The following is a 20,862-nucleotide window of genomic DNA, read 5'->3' on the forward strand; positions in this document are numbered from 1 at the left end:
AGCTTTGTCCCACTCACGTAATTAAAAAAAAAAAAAAAAATGTTGGGGGTGTAGATCAAGTCTCTTGAAGACGGGACTTTTGCTTTTGAGATGGCCTGAGTACTTTAAATCCCTCAGCTGCGAAATTAGAGACGTACAGATAATGAGATCCATAGAGGGTTTCCCAGTAGTAGCATCAAACCTTGGAGTAATATCCAGGTGCTTTCTTTATCTCTTAGCTGTTTATCAGGTTTCTATGACCAGGAAAATGTTATCCACATTAATTGAGGATTTAGCTATATGAGCTTTAAAAAAAAAATTATTGTATTGATTTTTTACAGGGAGGAAGGGAGAGAGAGAGAGTTAGAAACATCGATGAGAGAGAAACATCAAACAGCTGTCTCCTGCACACCTCCTACCGGGGACGTGCCCGTAACCAAGGTACATGCCCTTGACCGGAATCGAACCTGGGACCTTTCAGTCAGTCCTCAGGCCGCTCTATTCAGTGAGCCAAATCAGTTAGGGCTGAGCTTCATTTTTACAAACTTATTTTTAGTCGTGAAGTCTGTTCAACCATGTAACAATCTTTTATTGAGGGCTTATTTTGTGCAAGGTATTGTGAGGGACACAGAAGTGAGAGTTATGGATCTTGCCCTTAAATTGCGTGAACTTAAAAGAGAACTAATCCCGAGAATAAATAACTTTGCTGAGTGTCTGAGCACAGAAAACAGGTAAGTGGGTTTTTCTGTAAAAGCACAACCAAGATGGTCTCTCGACCATGCAAATGATTGCTCTTATGAGGGTCTGGTTAGAGGGACTGCTTCCAGGGATTCAGAGTCAAAAGTGCCTTTAATAAAATGACTTTCATTTTAGTTTTTTCTGTGTGCCTGCCACACTTTGCATTTACCTTCCCACCTAATGTAGACCACATCTCTCTTTGTTTTGCCCCAAGTTTAAAAGTGAAAGATGAAATCAGACTTATAGAGACCTGGAAGAATAATTTTCCTAATGGATTCCTCTTCCCAAGTTCTGAGTGTGTATCATTAGTGTGAGTGACCTCTGACCCTCCTTATGTTGTTATTCCAATCTTTGGTTTAAAGAACAGTTCATTAGGAGAGACGAAATGTGTCCGGGAACAGCCCTGAGCGTGGCTTGCTAATTTTCATATAATTCTTGGCTACTTGCCAGTTTGGTTGAGGTTGAACTGTTTCTAGGGCAGGAAAGATGAATCTTGTGTTTTGATTTGTTTTGTGTGTGTGGGTGTGGTTTTTTTTTTAATCCTCACCAGAGGATATTTTTCCATTGATTTTTAGAGAGTGTGGAAGAGGGAAGGAAAGTCAGAGAGAAATACCAATGTAAGAGAAACACATCATTTGGTTGCCTCCTCCTGCACACATCCTGACTATGACCTGGACGGGGGAGGAGCCTGCAACTGAGGTACATGTCCTTGACTGGAATGGAACCTGGGACCCTTCAGCCCGCAGGCTGACGCTTTATCCACCGAGCCAAACCAGCCAGGCCAAACCTTGCATTTTGGTATGAGGGTAGACAGGCTGCTGTTATGTTTGATAAAGCTAAATTTGCATATCCAGCAATAGCCCATTAACCATCAATGATGGCCCACTGTCAGTGGTGAGTTTCAGAGACCCCTGTACTCTCTGGAGAGGGAAGCAATGTTCATACATGAAAGTAATAAATATTGTGGAGTGATTGATTGTCAGCACAAAAGGATTTTTGTTTTTTGTTTTGTTTTGTTAGAGGATGAGAGAAGCAAGAGGCAGAAACCTTAGGAAGCTGTTGTAAAGTGGCTTCAGCTTCTGCTACTTTGAAGCCACTTTACAACAGCTTGTAAATGTACAATGTACAAAAGGTACATTGACCGAGTATCTTCCTTCCACCTCTCCCACTCCCATAGTATAACAAAGTCAGCTAAAAGATTTATCATATTTTAGTAGTAAATATAATTAAACAAGCAAAAAGAGAGCCCAAGATACTTAGTAAACCAGAAATTCCTGTCCTAGATATTTTTGGCCCTACTGTCATCATTCAAAAGAAAAAAATGTGCTGGTCAAAAGTACTCAGTAAAGACACACATTGTAGGCCTCTACAGTCTACCTCCAGCTGACCTTTGTTTCTTCTTCCACCTTTCTCGGATGCTCCTTGTGTCCTTGTTTCCATGGTTTTGGCCATTGTTGGCTCTTCCTAGTGTGCTCATCTTCCCACCCAAACCCTACACCTTATTTTAGTACCCATCTCTTAAACCTTTTTTTGGTCACTCTCAACACCCTCCCTAGTTCAAGCCCTTCTAGGACTTAAGGTCTTTACTCCCCTCCAGTATTTATTATGAAGTGCCTATGTTTGTTTCTGCGTCTGCTATCTTTTCTTCCAAATTGGGCAAATAAACAAATCCTCCAGGGCAAGACTGATTCGTTCAGTAGTCCATCCTTCTCATTCCCATAATATATTCTGGATGACTGGATGTGACTGTGACATTCATAGGTGTTCAAGACATTTTGGAGCCAAGTATGCCTGGTTGAAACACTGATTCTACTGCCTACTAGGTGTGGGTCCTTGAATGATTTGCCTAACTTCACGTTTTTCATTTGTTAAATGTCACATATCAACATATGTTAGGATCCTCTCTCTCTGAAATACATCTTTTGGTGTTCAGCAAGTGATTATGTACTGCATTTCAGAATGTATGCCTAGGCTTCTTCCTGTGAAGACTCAATAATGAGAGAGCATCCACAGGTTTTTGTGGAGACCCTGTAAAGGAATAAGCCCCGTGACTTATAAAGCTCCTCGTCCTCCTCAGAAACTAGGAGTGGTGTGTTTTCTTGCCTGGGCAGGCTCGCCTTTGTTCAGCCCCAGGACACAGATAAGCTAGTATTCTTGGCTTCTGGCCGCTAACTGATCCTTAGCATTTCTCCTTGGCAAAGTTCTGAAAAAAATCTTTGTTCTGAGTTTGGAATTCTTCCCATGGAATTCCCCAAAATAATGACTGCAGGATTCTTTTACTGAGGTTCATGCCGTTGAAGGTACTTGGTTTGACTCGTGGTGGCACTCACCTTGCTTTGGGTTTGCGTTAGTATTCCAGTCTGTTGTGTGTGTTTTTTGTGAGAACTCTAAAACATTTAAGTGTACCTATGCCAACCTGAGGAAAAAAAGGTCTCTTATCTTAGATGTTCTGTGTCTGCCTAGCAGTCTCTAATCAAAGCTCCTGGAAATAAAATGGCCTTAGATCTGGACTTATCTCTTACCCCAGAAGCCTGGAAGTTGCTGTCCTGTTCTGATAAAATTCTCTTTCTTCAGATTTCTTTACTTCAAAATTAGAATTCCCCTTCAGTCTCAGCCATCCAGATGACTTTTGTGTGGGAACAGGTCACCAGGTTACCTGAGATCCAAGGCATGGGAAGGTCTTCCACTCTAGCTTGCTCCTTGTCTGGGGCCCAGCTGTGTGCTGGGAATAAATGAGAACCTTAGGGCTTCCCCAGTCATTTACCTCATAGAACCGTGGCTGCAAAGTGAGTCAGAATGGCAGTTCTTGGGCGCAGGGGCCCTGGCTCCACATTCCCGAACACCCCTGTCAGATCCAGTCTGAGTGGCTGTCTTTTAAACGAACAGGGTGCTGGGGCACTGACTGGGGACAATGTTCAACTGACCCTTATTTTATTTTTATTAGTAACTTCCGATCTAATATTATTATTTTTTTAAAATATATTTTATTGATTTTTTTACAGAGAGGAAGAGAGAGGGATAGAGAGTTAGAAACATCGATGAGAGAGAATCATCCATCAGCTGCCTCTTGCACACCCCCTACTGGGTATATGCCCGCAACCAAGGTACATGCCCTTGACCAGAATCGAACCTGGGACCTTTTAGTCCTCAGACCGACACTTTATCCACTGAGTCAAACTGGTTTGGGCCCGATCTAATATTATTAATATTATTGTAAAGGAAAGAGTCTTTGGAGTAAGATACTTCATTGAAATTCTTGCTCTCCTACTACTAGCTTTGTGACTTTGGGCAAGGTCTCACCTGTCTCAGTTTCTGCAAGTGAACAATAGGGTTCATGCTACCTGTGTTGTGGGGGAGTTGTGGCATTGTGAGCTGTTGGTTAAATGGAGTTCCTAGCACAGAGTGTCGCTGATTGTCAGTGCTGAACAAATAACTTTCTCAACCTCTGTCCCAGAACTAAAAACTACAAATACATAGGCTGCCAAGGAAAATGTTGCCAAAAGATTCTTAAATCAACCACAGTGAAAGAATGAATGCTAACTGGCCATGAACATATATACTGTTGTAGTATGTTTTCTTAAATAATAATCAGGATACAAAGGCTTTTTAGCATTACTGTTTTTGGGATTCTGTGAACTGGGACGGAGGGGGCTGGTCAGTAGAAAGATGTCTCAGACACTGCTTGAGGCCATAAACAGTTGTTTAACTGCAGCATTTTGACAACATAAGCCTGCTTAATTCTGGTTTAGTTCCCTTTTTTAAAATTGGAGAATTCATCGTTGAATTTAATTCTGCATTATCAGACAGATGACTACAACAATTATATGATGAAGGATTGGACTTACCTTTGATCTACCATGTATGAACCTGGATCACTTACACAAAAGAACCCTTTTTTTCCATACTAGCAGAAATTGCTAATGAACAGCTTGCCTCTTAAATCCCAAAGCTGACTACTTTGCCACTGGGCTGTGGCAATATTTCCAGGGCATGGCAAGAAATGAAGCTGCTTTCCTTGGAATGCCTGCATTTACCAATTCAGCCTCTTTCTCTCCTCACCCCTCCAACTCCCCAAATCTCAGTGCTCAGTGAGAGTTGGTCAGCAAGGGCTGGGCAAGAAAAAGTAGATTAGTGAAAAGAAGCCATCCGTGGTCAGTAACCACTCTATTATAGTGTATGATATTGTGCTAAGTGTAATGCTTTGGGTGTATGATATTGTGCTAAGTGTGTAATGCTTTGGGTTTAATGCTGCCTTGCCCACAGGAATGTATAATCTCATAAGTAAAAAAAAAATGCTGATTAGAAACACTGTCTTGAGTCGTATCCATTAAAGTAGTATTTATTAGGGGACATCAGGAAGTCTATGATGCAATTTTGATCATTGAGATTGAACTTCTACAAAATTATTATTTGTTTTCTAGTAATTTCGTTGCAATTCCACTTATGCTGAGTATTATTTAGAAATGGGGAATGTTTACATAGCCTAGCAGAGCAAGGGTTCTTGGGTATTTGTTCATGGTGGTATCTGTAGGCCCTAGAACAGTGCCTGGCACACTGGGCGTTCAGTAGATGTGGAACAAATGAGTAAGTACACTGACGCCATGGTACTCCTTCTGGAGAACTGCAGGTGCCACTCTGTCTTGTTGGGTAGGTTCAGGTCAGAGTTGCTCATGAAGGGCTTAGGATGCCTTTCCTCCAGTTTGGTTGTCACACTTAATGATGCACTTGTTTTGTGGTGGTCGGCTGTTGCCAGGGAACTGAGGAAATGAAAAAGAAGGCATTGAAAACAGCTCTTTTGCTCTTCTTTGGGTGGCTGTGCCTTGATGTCCAGGCCTAGGTGGCTGGCATTTTGGCCTCTGGGTGAGGACTGTAGCAAGGCATGGGGTAGACAGTATGACCGTGTCTTAAGAACACATATGCGCCAAAGAATGGTTCCCGAGGCCATTCTTCTCTCCGCACATCTCCCCTCTTTTCCTCTCCTTGGCAGTGAGGCTGTGATTCATTCTTTTTGTAAGCCTTGAGGAAATGGCTCAGCTGGCTTGCCCCGTTCATTTCCTTGTCAGGAAAGTCGATGTGACCTTGACCATCAGTGGGAGACCTGAAGCAAGCGCCTAGTATTTGGCTGGATTCACTAATGATTGAAAAATACTTCTGGCAATTCACCATGCTCTGAGTGCTGTGTACTGCTAATTTATTATCCTAGGTGGGGGTGAAAGATACTAATTTGCAAGACTCATTTCTGATTTACCTGGATCACACTAAGCACCGTGCCACTCCCAAGGAGGCCTTTGATAAATATCACTGAAAGAAAATGGTTGAAGAAAATAAGATGATGAGATATACCTGCTTTGAGTCATGGAAACTATCCCTAATTTGCACCTTGCGAAGTTAGCAGAAAGTAACTTTGGATTTATAAAGTTCCTCTAAAGATTGTTTTCCTTAAGGAGAGTTATGTCTGCAAGTCCAAATGCAAACATAGGCCCTTTGTCCTCTGCTGGCGTTTTCTTTGTGGAGGATTGCAGGTCAGAGAGCTACTGTGACCTGCCACTTAGGGCAGGTGGCCAGAGAGCTGGCTTACATCACTGACTAGGAAAAGTCAGATCAGGACACCAGCCCCAGGGGCCTTTGCTTTTTTATGCAAAGCTTGCTGTTAAGTGAGCCATTTTCTCCATAAACTGAGCTCAGAGGAGAAGGCATAACAAACCTAAGGCGGGTGAACTTTTCAGAAGCAAGAGTTAGTTTAAATATAGATGATCTGCTTTACTGGCAACTGGGAGGCTGCCGTGGGACTTGTTGTACCTTTTGTAAGACAAGTGAGGAAAGATGTTGGCACCTGTACATGCGCAGTTTGTTTATGAAATAGAAACTCTCCCGTTGAAGTGAGGGCTGGAGAGATCAGTGTCCAAGGTAGCAAGCATGTCCTATCTTAGCTGGGAAAGAGGTGCTTCTGCACGCCCCCTGCGAACTGTCTGAATCCCTAGGGAAAGTTGGGACAGCTAGAGACTTAAAGCACTATTTGTTGAGCATGGACTCTGCGGGGGGGGGGGGGGGGGGGGGTCGCGCAGGAGGAGGAGGAAAGCTTCTGTGAAACTAAGTCATTTGGCCTGATTTTCTTTCCCAAGGAGGAGAAACAATACCTTGGAGGTTGCAGTGTCCGGTCCTTATTCAGAGAAACGTAGCTCTTCTCAGCTTTAGACTCTTGCTTTACGTACACCCACGCCTGCTCAGAGCCAAGGGGAGCTGAGAGGAGTGGGGCCGTTCTGCCCTCCGTTGTAGGCTCCAGCGCGAGGGGGTCCAGGACTGGCCACCGGGGGTTTGCAGCACATCCTCCTCGCTGTTCCCCAGCAGCTGTCTGGAGCTTTTTCTGCTGTGCCTGATCTGATGTCATTTCCCCCTTGGCAGGCAGCTTCGGCTCTGCTGCGTCTGAGCTATGTCACGAGAAGGTGGGGGTGGGTTGGAGCCAGACAGTGGGGAGTAGCACGGAGAGCAGGAGGTAGAGCGCCTGCTTGGTCTCAGGACTCTGTTTACGTTCTCTGCTCTGCTCAGGAAGGCTGCTTCGCACACAGGAGCACACAGGCCCACCAGGGGAAATGCTCATTCCGAGAACTTAACTTTTAAAAGCCCTTTGTTGCACACGTTAGTGTGGATGATGCCCTTGCAGGATGCCTTCCCTTTTGGGTCTTAGACAGGTAACGAACTGGCTGTATGTCCGTGGATCCGGGTGGGGAAGGGAAGAAGGGTGGGAGCTTGTTTATGGTACTACTGCTTGGGGTGGAGGTTGGAACCTTTTAGAAAATGTCTCGCAGTTGTAACAGGACAGCTCCCATACAGAGACTTCTAGTCTTCCCTGGGTGTTTATAGCGGCTCCTTACGCCTAGAGCCACCATATTCTTAACTCCCTACATCCCTGAATCTGTCTGGGGCGTCCATTCTGATTTCCCCTTAGACACCGTAAGACCAGTTTCAGAGCTTCTTGGAGGAAACAGTTGAGAGAGATTGAGGTGGGGGCGGGGGAGAGGCAGAATGGGATTCTTGATCAGAAACCCTTTTTATTCCTTCTCGGTTTTGATTTGGTTAGTTAGCAGAGATTTCTTCACAGTTCCCTGGTCTAAAGAGATTTCTGAGTGGGGAGAGGGGACCTTCTGTTAATGGAAAGGACCTTCTCCCTTTAAGCCTGTGGTCAGGGCTGCTTGCCCGAGGGACATCCTGGGCACCGCTGAGGGATGGGGGTGGGATGGACCACCTTTCGGCCTTCTTGATGGATTTTTCAAAACCAGCAGACCCCTGCAGCCGAGTCTTGGTTGTTTTGGGAGCTGCTGTTCGAAGTAGGGGCACTACATTTATAGTTGGTAACCTAGTTGGGATGAGAAAACAGTAGCAAGGGACCAACTGCTGTCTGCTTCGGACACAGCTGTTGCTGACTGTTTGTTCCAGGGCTGCTGAGAGTTGGCCATCCCACCCTCTCCGTGGTCTGAAAGGCATGTCTGTATCGGAATGTGTAACTGTAACTGGCGGCTGCCGCTGTAAGAGGGGGTGGGGAGGGACACACACCCTCTGCTGCCTGTTGGTGGTGAGGCAGAGCCACAGGGAAGATCAGACCTGAAGCCTTAGAGAGTCCCTGTTAAGGAGTGCTGGTCTTAAAAGTGCTAGGTGAGCAGATCTCCCTTGAGTTGCCTGAAATTCTTTTAAAAGTAAGCTTCTCTGAATAGCTCCACAGATGTCATTATTGCTCTTGTTGGTCTTCAGTGTTCCTTCAGTGCAGTTGATGAGCAGAGAGTGAGGTCTCATTTGAGCATCTCCTCTGCCATCAAGACTGTCATTTTAACCCACGGGCAGAGTGAACCCTGGTGAGGCTTTTGAGCAGCATTGGCAAGGGCGGGGGTGAAGCACCCCAGGCTGGGTCAGGTGACGGGGAGAGAGCCTGATGGAGACGAGAGCAGGGCTGGGGAGCCAGAGAGACCGTGTTCATGTCCTGTATCCTCTCTAAATGTTCTGACTCTCATCTTTGAAATGGAAATAATAAAGCCTGCTCAAAGAGTTATTGGGAGGGTTTCACTAAAGAATGTATTTGAAACAGTAGCACTTTGGCGGGCTGAGAGTTGGCATTTCGTTAAAAACAACTGTTATTTTTATCTACTCATTCCTGAAGGATGCAGGACCAAAGGGCCACCAGAAAGCAGAGGGCGGACTATGGCGGGTGTGGGTGGGCAGGAGCTCCTGCGCCAGTCATTTGGTGACTGCTGCGGTGCCTTGGCTGAGAGCTGGGAGATGTGTGTACCAGTACACATCTTACGTATTGGGGGCGAGAGGAAGTCCAGCACCCTCCCCTCAGTGAGGTGAGAGGATGCGGTGACGGTAAAGGGCCCCGTTGGTTGTCAGTGAGGAGAACCTCGGAGGTTTCTCTTGCTTCTGAACAGGTTCCTGGTAGAAGGCGGAACTAGAGAACCTCTTGGAGGCCCTTTGTGCCCTCGGCTTCTGGGATTCAAGCTTTGCCTTAAAAACCTTGAGTATTTTGATTACAGAATTTTGTATATTTCTAGCGTTTCTGTGCGATAGTGTAACTATGCTCTTTATTGGACCTATGTAAAAGCCAGCCTTGTAAAGATTACTAGGTAATAATGTTTTTTTAAAAAAAAATAACATAAACTATATATATGCTATTAGTTTTTTAAAAAAATTATCTTTATTGTTGAAAGTATTACAGATGTCCTTTTCCCCCCATTGACCCCCTCTACCCCATTCCACTCCCACCCCTTTCTACTCCCCAACCCCCCTTTACCACACTTTATTGTTTGTGAGCTATGCATATATGCTTATCAATTCCCCTGTTAATCTCTACCCACCCTCCCTGTGCTATTAGTCTTTATTATAATATGTATGCACTGTAAAAATATTTTTCCCCTTTTAATCCACAACTCATAATCTTGTTTTATATGATAGTATGATTGTGTTTCTACAAAAGTACATTCTGAGTACTTGCCCAAAATTCTCCAGCTCATTAGGAAAATGGTAGATGAGTTTTATTTTTTTTTAAAAGCTTGAAGATTTTCTCACCTAGACTGCTATGCCTAATGTCTTTGAGAGGAGAGTAGGATTAATTCCAGTCGGGGCATATTTTCTGAGGGTTGTTATCCCAGGGACCATATAAGAAAGACATTGCTCTTCTCTGTGTGAACATTTGCATCATCTACCGAATAATATTGCTGCATGGAGATTTTGGACACTTAATGAATGGGGTTAAGGCACAAAGGATGCTAAGACAAAATAAGCACAGTCCTTACTTTCTGGAAGCTCACACTCTAATGCAGTTCTTAAAATGCATAAAAATCGCCTGTGAATCAGGCTATTAAAGTTCAGATTCAGTAGGTATGGGTGTTGGGATATGCATTTCTGTGAAGTTCTTCAGGTGGTTCTGATCCTGGAAATTTCTGGTCACACCTTGAAAGACGCCTCCCCATTCCACCTGACCTTCAGTAGCCTGGAAATAGTTACATTACAATGTGCTGAGACCACACCTGAGGAATCCCCAGGGCCGGTGATAGCTGAGGACGGGAAAGCATCTAAATCTGGTTGGGGGGTGGGGAAGGGAAGTGGCTTGGAGGCTCTCCTGAGAAGGCGATATCTGACCTGAATCTTGAAGGATGAGGAGGAGTTTACCAGACATATGAGCTGGAGAAAGAGCCTTCTAGACGGATCAGGTTGGGACTGTTGTTTTTGTTTTCTCCTGTGGATGAGAAGGGAAACCGTCATCTGTGGGTCTTTGTTCAAGAACTTGGCTCACCAGTATTGGTGTCCTGTATGTCAGAGAAGGAGGAAACATTAGGCACTTCAGGCAAAGTGAGTGTGGCATGAATTCAGTGTCTATAAAGGTCAGGTAGGCCTGTACCTTCCTTCCATTGAGCTGTCTTTACTGTTCTTTGCGTGGAAGAACTAATAACAGGGTTGACTAAAGAATAGTTTTTGTGCTTAGAGGAGCTAAAGTTCAGAAGAAAGTTATCTGCTGAACTTTTTTTTTTTTTTTAATATATTTTATTGATTTTTTTACAGAGAGGAAGGGAGAAGGACAGAGAGTTAGAAACATCAATGAGGGAGAGTCATCGATCAGCTGCCTCCTGCATACCCCCCATTGGGGATGTGCCCGCAACCAAGGTACATGCCCTTGACCGGAATCAAACCCGGGACCCTTCAGTCCGCAGGCCAACGCTCTATCCATTGAGCCAAACTGGTTTCGGCTACTGAATTTTTTTTTTGAATAGTGCGATGTACCAAATTTTAGATAAAATACTCATTTTTAAGCATGCTATTTTAGTTTGTTTTTGTATTATCTGGCAAGATCAGTTTTCTGGTTAAGGGAAAATCTATCATGTATAGCTAGCAGATGGATTACTGATTTTCAGAGAACAAGATTTCAATAGAATGTTCTTCGACTGCTGATTTACATGAATTTTATTTCCTGTTTGACTCAGAAGGCATTGATTTTATAATGCTGAAGGATTCTTATGGCCAATAGTCTGGATCTGAAAAGTGTTGTGCACCTATTTTGTTCAAAACACGTTGTGCATACAAATACGTATAAACTCTGTCCCTGCCCTCAAGGTTTACAGTCAAGTAGGGGACATAGAACAAGTGCGCAGGTAACTGGAACATTCGGCAGGTGAAGCTGAGTAACATGGGAGAGGAGCAGAGTGCTCTGTGAGTGAAGAGGAGTGTAGAAGTAGCTTTCTACTGGTGGCCCTTTCCACAGTCCAGTAGTCTCAGTGGCACTCACTGTAGGGCCAGTTGAAGATAAGTTCTAGTCGATGGGATGCAGGCTAGATCCATCAAGACAATAATTTATATCTTGTACCTCAGAATGTTGTGGGAGGGGCTCACTGCACCCCAACTTGTCCTCACCGATAAAGTAAGATGACCTCTGATACTAGAAATGAGTAGTCTCCAATAAAGCTGGGGTAGGTCTGGGGCTCTCTCAGGCAGTGTGCTCTTTCCATGTTAGAATTTGTCATGGAGCCAAAACCGGTTTGGCTCAGTGGATAGAGCGTCGGTCTGCGAACTGAAAGGTCCCAGGTTCGACTCCGGTCAAGGGCATGTACATTGGTTGCGGGCACATCCCTGGTGGGGGGTGTGCAGGAGGCAGCTGGTCGATGTTTCTCTCTCATCAATGTTTCTAGCTCTCTATCCCTCTCCTTTCCTCTCTGTAAAAAATCAATGAAATATATTAAAAAAAAAAAAAAAAGAATTTGTCATGGATAGGGACATCTAAGAGGAACCAACTCCTGGCCTAAGGGGCTCTTTGCAGTCTTGAAAGGGGGAGCCAGAACTTACAGGTCCTTGCTTGGCCGTATGCTTGTTGGATTGTCAGGTCATCCAGATGTTGAACCCCACATGCTCCCTTGCATGGTAAGAGATCTTAGGGTCTTACAAGGACACACTAAAAACCCTGTGATGATAGCCAGCCTAAAGCTGACTAGGAAGAGGGAATGTGCCAACGTCTAATTTACTCACAAACTACTGGATATTATCCGATATTTACATGATACTTTAAAAATATATATTTTTATTGATTTCAGAGAGGAAGAGAGAAGGAGAAAGAGATAGAAACATCGGTGATGAGAGAGAATCATTGATTAGCTGCCTCTTGCATGCCCCCCACTGGGGATCAAGCCCATAAGCCAGGCATGTGCCCTGAACAGAAATCGAAACATGACCTCTTACTTCATAGATGGATGCACAACCACTGCGCCACGCCAGCCGGGCTTACATGATACTTTTATTATTTCATCAAGACAGGATGTAGGCAGTCTTATCTCCTTTCTGCTGTGAGGAAACTGAAACTCAAGCAGTTCTCTCTTCAGAACCTCACAGCAAATGGTGTATCTGGGCCAGGTCTTCTCAGTGTGGTCCTGCTCTTATGTATTGCCCTGGTGCGGTACCAGCACCAAGACCTTCTCTGTGCGTGTCTGGGCTCAGCAGAGGACTAAGTATTGACTTCCAGTCACCATTCCCCTCTTTGTGTGCTTAGCCTCTCTCTACCAGGTTCAGGACAGATTGAGCAAGATCCTGCTCGGAAGGTAACTGGCTGTATATGGTGCAGCACACGCCAGGTGACACTTGTTTGTGCTGCCTAAGGTTGGAGCCAAAACTCTTCTTGGAACTGACTTGTAAAAGTCTAATGACGGCATCAGAGAACACCTCAGTTCACTATTGTCCCCAAAAGGTGAGAAAGGGTGGCTGTCATCTAAGCCTTTTCAGGTGAGTTTTTTTTTTTTAATCCTCACCTGAGGATATTTTTCCACTGATTTTAGAGAGAGAGAGAAACACCAATGTGATAGACACATCCACTGCTGCAGAAGCCCTAACCAGGGCTGAGGATTGAGTCTGCAACCAAGGTACATACCCTTAACTGGAATTGAACCACAAGTTGACACTAACCACTGGACAAACTGGCCAGGGCTTCCGATGGATTTTTGAACCCCAACCATCTTTATTATAAGAAGATACTTTTTAAAAGGAATCTGTTCGGTTCTCATCACATTCCTGTTATCAAAGCAAAGTGAAACCAGTGGACTGGACGATACATTAGTGGAAAAGGAGACTGTCTGCTGATTTTGAAACTTTTACCCAGGATGGAGCCAAAGAAAACATTTACTTTCTCCAGTGACATCCCAGGAGTTTGATCCACCCCTTCCCTCCCCTTTCCCTTGAAGAGGTGAATTTTAGTCCAGAAAAACAGTAATTTTAGGCTACTTAAAAAACTGGGCTGTAAAATATCTTCTGTTCAATTCCCTACCAACCAAATACTAGATTCTTAACTCTATCTCCTCCCTTCCCCCTCTCCCCAGCAAGCCCTTCTTAACTGTGCTAATCTATAGTTGAAATAACCCGGCAGGTTGACCTGTTTTTGCCATTTCTGTGCCCCTCTGTAGCCATCGCTTCCTTGGGCAGAGCTCAATTGGGCTCGAACCCTGGACCTCACACGAGGCCTCTGTTGCCAGTTGTTGGAAATGGTGATTCAGTCTGAGGTGACTGGCTTGAATTACCTTGTTCTTTTAACTGAAAGGGAGCGGAGGGGCAATGGTGGGAAGCTGTGCATTTTAGGAGGGTGGGAGACATGCTTTGAGAATGGCTGGAATAGGACACAGTGCCTTCTTTTCCTGAAAGTGGCTGAGGGTTTGCTGGGTGGGACTGTCTTGCATGTAAGACATTGGTTCCCTTGGGCACTGCATCCAGGAGGCCAGAGTATTTATTATCGTTTGGTTCTCTTGTTTAGCACCCTCCTCTCAGGAGCTTCCACTAACCTGTGACACACGGTCTCATTCATAGTTTTATATACTGCCCACCTTATCGTGTGGTGCGGTTTCCATCAAGGTTTGGAAATCCCTAGTTACCCACCAGGCTGTGGTGTGAATACCTGTGACCTCCCACTCTGGGTGTGGCTCTGGAGTGTGGTGAGGAGGCCCAGGATAGGCTGGGGCAGGCTGCCAGCAAAAATAGAATGTGCAATCACTCCCCTGTCTCTGGGTGAGGTTCCAGAATAAATCTGGGCCGGGCATAGATTTTGCTGGGTTACTGTAAACCTGTCATGACCAGAAAACCTTGGGGAGGTCCCTCAGTGGTAATGTGAAATCACATCACCTCCGCCTAAGAGTTGGAGGATCCCTTCTCGTACCGCATAGCTAAGAGGCACAGGGAGTGCGGGGCAGAATCAGGAGTTCCTTGACTGTGAGTCACCAGGATCAGTACTTTCCGGAGGTTTTGCTAGGGTAGGTGCACTTGAGAGACTGACATGAGTCCTGTGCTCAGGGAACTTACAGTGGTTGGGGATCCCCCGAGGCTATCAGTCAACAAGACTGGATGGAACAAGATCTGCAGTAAATGGTGGGGTAAAATTTGGAACAGTGGTTCTGAAACTAGGGGAAGTTTCCCCCCCCCCCCCCCTCTCCAGGGGACATCTGGCAACGTTTGGACATTGTTGGTTGTTACAAGGAGGGTGGGGTGTTGCTACCTTCTTCTATCAAGTAAAAGCCAAGGACACTGCAAATAAACATCCTGGAAAGCATAGGACAGTTCTCACAGCAAAGAGTGATGTAGGTCCAAATGTCAATGGTGCCAGAAAGTCTGGGTGGGAAAATAAGATCCTATCCTGTTGCTCAGTGGTTAGAGCATCTGCCTGCTGACTGAAGGGTCCTGGGTTCGATTCTGGTTAGGGCACATACCTCAGTTGCAGGCTTCCTGGCTCTGGTTGGGGTGTATGTGGGAGGCAACCAATTGATGTTTCTCTCTCTCCCTCTCCCTTCCATTCTCTCTTTAAAAAAAAAATCAAAAAAAAAATCAATGGAACCTAAACCGGTTTGGCTCAGTGGATAGAGCATCGGCCTGTGGACTGAAAGGTTCCAGGTTCGATTCCAGTCAAGGGCATGTACCTTGGTTGTGGGCACATCCCCAGGGGGGAGTGTGTAGGAGGCAACTGATCGATGTCTCTCATCAGTGTTTCTCTCTATCCCTATACCTTCCTCTCTGTAAAAAAATCAATAAAATATATTTAAATTTAAAAAAATCAATGGAAAAAATATCCTCCAGTGAGGTACAAATATATTTAAAAAATAAAAATAAGATCCAGCCCTCTGGAACTGACATTTCATCACTTAATCTGAATAATCTGGATAAGCAACCCCCTGCAGGGTAGGATCCCAGTAGTGCCTAAATAACTTCATACAGTTTAAAGACCAGTTAGGCTATGGTTATTTTAATGGCAGGCCGTAATTCAAGCCAGGTGCCTATTGCTGTGTCTTGGGTAGGTGCACGTGAGAGATTGACATCCCTTTTCTAAGTCACCTTTTAATCTTTAAGTATGAGGTCTGAGAGTTCAGAAAGTTCTTTAGAGTTATTCAGCATCTTTTGGAGAAGAAGCCTCTGGATTCTGAAGATTAAAAAAAAAAATTGTATCTGTTTGCAGGGAGACGGTTTTTAATGTGGCCCTTTGTCCGAGGTACAAGTAAACCATTTCCTTGAACAGTGTTGAACTTTTTATTGGCACTAGATCTCTGGTACTTGTCTCTAGACCAACAGGCACACAAGACAAGTCCCATTATTCTTTAGCTCCCAACAAAAGTCTGCCGCGGCAGGATAGAGCTGCTGGCAAAAAAAAAAAAAGGGGGGGGGGGGAGTTAAATTTAGAATTTTGCTTAAAATGAGGACTGTGCCCATGTGTGCTCTTCACTGTTAATGAAACTGGTGTATCTCTTTTAAAGCACATTAGCAACAAATTAACTTGTACCTTCAGTATTTCAGATCCCTTTCAGAGAAGTAATTTATTTGATCAAGAGCCATGTTCAAAATATAACAAAGACTTTGATGAGCTAAAAACCAGTCATAGAAATAATATTGAACCATAAGCCAGAAGACCAGGGATTTAAGGATACCAGTTCTGTCATCTGCAGTCTTATGCTAAGTGTTAGTTCCTTATCCATAAAATATGGGTAAACATTAAATAATTTTTTTTATTGATTTGAGAGAGAGAGAGAGAGAGAGAGAGAGAGAAACATCAATTTGTTGTTTCACTTATTTTTGCATTTATTGGTTGCTTCTTGTGTGTGCCCTGACTGGTGATCGAACCCACAACCTTGGCATATTGGAAAGACACTGTAACTGGCTGAGCTGCCTGGCCAGAGATAAACTTAAAAAAAAATTTTTTTTTTTATAATCTTTATTGTTGAAAATATTACAGATGTCTCCTTTTTCCTCCCGTTGACCCCCTTCTCTCCAGGCCTTCCCAGCACTATTGTCTGTCCATGGTTTTTGTTGTTGTTGTTGTGTGTGTGTTTTTTTAACTTAACAGAACTTAGTACGAAGTTCCTCAAAGGCCAAGTTCACATGTTACCGGTTGTTTTTGTGCCTGTCACCATATAGTAGGAAAGTTTAGGTTAAGCTCTAAACATAAAATTCTTTCCACTAAAATTTGGGCTTTAGGTTGAGAAAACTTGTTCTAGCTGTGTGACCACTCTAAACTAGTTCCCTCATTTCCTATAAAGGGGAATATACGACATATATAAAAATGCCCAGCCAAATGCTTAATTAACACAGACACTGAGCAGAACTTGGCTCTCTGTCGCATCTCTTGAATGTTAAGGCAGGAGGTTTTCCTGATTCTGCAGAGGTATTTCCTGTATGCAAGAAAGGGGGGGCCCTCTTTGTCCAGGTACCCGTTTCACATGTCCCGTGTAAGGTGTTTCTTGAGCTTCAGCATAGAGAATTCAGCTGTCTGCTGTTTATATTTGGGCCTCTACAGCATGTCTTAATCTCAAATCTATTACTGAACATGAGAGCAAGAGAAGCTAATCAGATGCCTACAGGGGCCAGGCAGTGACGTGCTTGAGTCAAGTAGATGAGGTATTTAGACCGTAGGGATTGTGGGGGAGGCTGTGGTGGAGCCAGAACTCATGAACATCTGTGACTCAGCCTAATTTGGCTTAAGGCCCTAATATATGGGTCCTGGATTTTCAAGAGCATCTGGAAATCTGAATTTCTGTATGAATTGTTCTCATTTTAAAATGTTATACAGATAATTTAATTTTTTAAAACATCGGGGAACAAGTACCATGTGGATATAGAATTGATTAGTAGAAGGCCCATTGTGTCCTGAGGTCCACCAGTTTGCAAGTCCCCGCTTTTATTTTTTATTTTTTTATTTTATTTTTTAAATATATTTTATTGATTTTGTACAGAGAGGAAGGGAGAGAGATAGAGAGTTAGAAACATCGATGAGAGAGAGTCATCGATCAGCTGCCTCTTGCACACCCCCCACCGGGGATGTGCCCGCAACCAAGGTACATGCCCTTGACCGGAATCGAACCCGGGACCCTTCAGTCCCCAAACCGACGCTCTATCCATTGAGCCAAACCGGTCTCGGCTAAGTCCCCGCTTTTAACAGGAGAGTCAGTGATACAACATGGGAAGGAAAGGACTACCCTCCTAGGACCAACTGTGGACACATGCAGTCTGCTGCTGAATTGCCCACCTGCTCTGTCACATGCTGCCTGCTATTTTGTTTCTCGGCTCTCTGCACCAGCTCTTGCTGAAATGCCACATTTCTCGTATTTATCTGAGGGGAAACCAATGATGAGCCCTGGCTGGTGTAGCTGAGTTGGTTGAGCTCATCCCATGTACCAAAAGGTCACTCACGGGTTTGATTTCTGATCAGGGCACATACTTAGGTTGTGGGTTTGATCCCTGGTCAGGGAGGCAACCAATCAATGTTTCTCTCTCATATCGATGTTTCTCCCCCATTTCTCCCCCTCTCCCTTCCTCTCTCTAAAATCAATTAAAAACAATTTTTAAAAAGAAAAGAGGTGTATCTCTTAAAAAAGAGAGACCAGTGATGAGGGATGGTCAGGGGGTACCATAAGGTAGGACTGCTTTTTCCTTCTAAATATCGGGGGCGGGGGGTGGGGGTGGGAGAGTGACACGTTAATCCAATGTCCAGTACTGCTGCAGCCTGCCAGACCCTGCAGGCCTGCTTGCACTGACAAGTAGCCTTTAATAAAACCATGGGATATGTTGCAACTTCCAGTCTTTGCTCTGCGATTTTTCTACCAGGGTCAAGTGGCTTTATCTGAGTTTGTTATTCAGGTTCCTAAGAGCAACACAGGAAATGGATTTTAATTTATTTGCTGGCTGCTCTGTTTGGGGGCTATTTAATGAGGATCCAGTTTCAGCGCAGCTTTGGCAGCAGCAGTGCTGGAGTTGATAGGAATGCACCCAGCTGACATATTGCTTTAAAAAATCACCCTTGTGGTATACTATATGTATATTTGTATGGATTGAGGTAGAGAGGTTATAAATAATTTAATGTCTTGATTCAAAAATGGCTATTCTTGGGGGAAACTATGTTGGGATGTGTTTGAGATTCTAGAAAAAGAATATTAGCCGAGACCGGTTTGGCTCAATGGATAGAGCGTCGGCTTGGGGACTGAAAGGTCCCGGGTTCGATTCCGGTCAAGGGCATGTACATGGGTTGCAGGCACATCCCCGGTAGGGGGTGTGCAGGAGGCAGCTGATCGATGATTCTCTCTCATCGATGTTTCTAACTCTGTATCCCTCTCTCTTCCTTTCTGTAAAAAATCAATAAAAAATATATTTAAAAAAAAAAAAGAAAAGAAAAAGAATATTAGACTAGTGCACTTTTAGGGGGCAAGAACTGTGTGTATTTTACGTTATTATAAATCTAGGGCAATGCTTCTCAAACTTGAATATATGTGAGCATAATCAGGGAAGTATGTTTTATTTATTTATTTATTTATTTATTTATTATTTTTTAAGAGAGGGAAAGGGATAGAAACATCAATGATGAGAGAGAATCATTGATCTCTCTCCTGCATACCCCCTCCTCCCCCTCAGGATTCACTGTTTTGCCCTTCCTCAGATTCTTGGAGTGCCATTCTTTAAGAGAAGACCGATATATTTATTCCAGGAGGCCCTCACAGGTTGAAGTAAATGCACCCCTGTCCCTGCTGCATCAGGGGCTTTTGGGACCACCTTTCAGCAGCACACACTTTAGCCAAGTCTGGAGGCAGCAGTTGCTCCCATTGATTCTAGGCTGTTCTCAAGTCTTGCCAGTAGCTCCAGTCTTCGGCTTTACCCTGAACGGCACTTTACAGCTAGAGGGTGGAAGACTGGGTGTTCCTGAGCCCAGCAAGCTGGCGTCCAGCGGTCTTCAGGGCACACTATCCAATTTGAGGGATGAGGCTGAATCTTGTCAGATAAGGTTTACTGGCTTGGTTAGGGAAACCTGCCCCACGCTATTTGTTGTTTTTTTTTGGAAAATTACTGAACTTAATCGAACATCATAAAAGTTATTTCCTAATATACCAGTCCATACAAAGCAGGGTCTTGGCTGACTTCTTAGCAATGGCCTGCCCTTCCTTTGTCATAGCTCCTTTAGCTAATAAAGCTAAAAGGCGTCGTTGTCATGTACAGAGCACACTGTTACTGGGATAAAAGTAGTATATAACAACGCCTGCTGTCCGACTGTGGGGGGTCAGACTGAGCGATGGGCCAGGACTCCTTGCTGAGTCAGTCCTCCCTCTATCAGAGCTTACTTTCCTCTACTCCCAGTTCTTCTGTGACTTCAAAATCTGTGCCTTTGGACAATTGCACTCATTTTCCCAGCTCTTCAGAAGTATTAGGGGTTGAAACCAGTTTGGCTCAGTGGTAGAGCATCGGTCTGCGGACGGTAAGGTCCCAGGTTCGATTCCGGTCAAGGGCATGTACATTGGTTGCGGGCACATCCCCGGTAGGGGGTGTGCAAGAGGCAGTTGGTTGATGTTTCTCTCTCATTGACGTTTCTAGCTCTATCACTCTCTCCTCCTCTCTGTAAAAAAATCAATAAAATATGTTTTTTTTAAAAAGAAAAAAAAGTATTAGGGAAAAGTGAACTTAACTTTCTTATTGTAAAGTACAGTGTGTCCTCCCAAATGTACACACACTAATGGGCTAGTTGTTTTTCTAGTCTGCTCTCTCTCTCTTGGAGGATTCTCACTGTGTGCTGGTGCTTAGTTCCAGGTAGGCCCACGAGCAGTAAACGCCACTTTCCAGGGCAGCTGGGAAGGCTTGACCTCGTTTACCAGTGTAGTTTCCCACATTTTTGGCTCCTAGGGATCCTCCTTGCTTTCTTAAAAGCTCAGCTGTGTAATTAAAAGGATATTGTTATGTAGCCAGTATTTCTAGGGGTTCTGACAGGAGATTTTTTAAGTTACCTACCCAGCAGTAGTGCCAGAAGCAGGATCTCTTCCCTGAGAATCGCTAGCTCATTGCTGTAGGTGTAGCATCCAGCACAGTGCCTGGCACCTGGGGAAAGGGTTTCAATACATATTTGATTTGTGGAATTGGGCGTTTCCATTAGAAACCGTTTATTTTCCCTGTAAAGAAAGCCAGAAGTTGTGCTCCAAATTCATTCATCTTTAGCAGCCAAAATAGTTAGTGTCCTGTGCCTGAACATCCTGTGAAGTAAGAGTTTTCCTATTTTTTTACTTTGAAACTTTAAAAACTTCAGTGCTTTCTTAAGAACACGAAGATGCTGTTGCCAGTTGCTAACAGATTTTTCCAACCCCATAAATTGGCAAATTAAAAACATCCCTGGGCAACTATTAC

General features: G+C 44.2%; 1 protein-coding gene across 5 annotated transcripts in view; it reads left to right on the forward strand.

Annotated features, from left to right (window-relative positions):
• Nucleotides 1-20,862, forward strand: part of WBP1L (WW domain binding protein 1 like) — a 53,885-nt gene that overhangs the window by 15,498 nt on the left and 17,525 nt on the right. The window contains exon 1 of one of the 5 annotated variants that reach the window (XM_036437923.1): nucleotides 1,359-1,416. The exons of 3 other annotated variants lie outside the window; for them this stretch is intronic. In XM_036437923.1, coding sequence (XP_036293816.1) covers nucleotides 1,384-1,416 — 33 coding nt within the window. In that variant the 5' untranslated portion in view covers nucleotides 1,359-1,383. Of the gene's footprint in view, nucleotides 1-1,358; nucleotides 1,417-7,364; nucleotides 7,407-20,862 lie in introns of those variants that run through there. One more of the 5 variants, XM_036437924.2, reaches the window with a different exon arrangement.

This window comes from Pipistrellus kuhlii, unplaced genomic scaffold, assembly GCF_014108245.1.
Source record: "Pipistrellus kuhlii isolate mPipKuh1 unplaced genomic scaffold, mPipKuh1.p scaffold_m20_p_15, whole genome shotgun sequence".
Lineage (NCBI taxonomy): Eukaryota > Metazoa > Chordata > Mammalia > Chiroptera > Vespertilionidae > Pipistrellus > Pipistrellus kuhlii.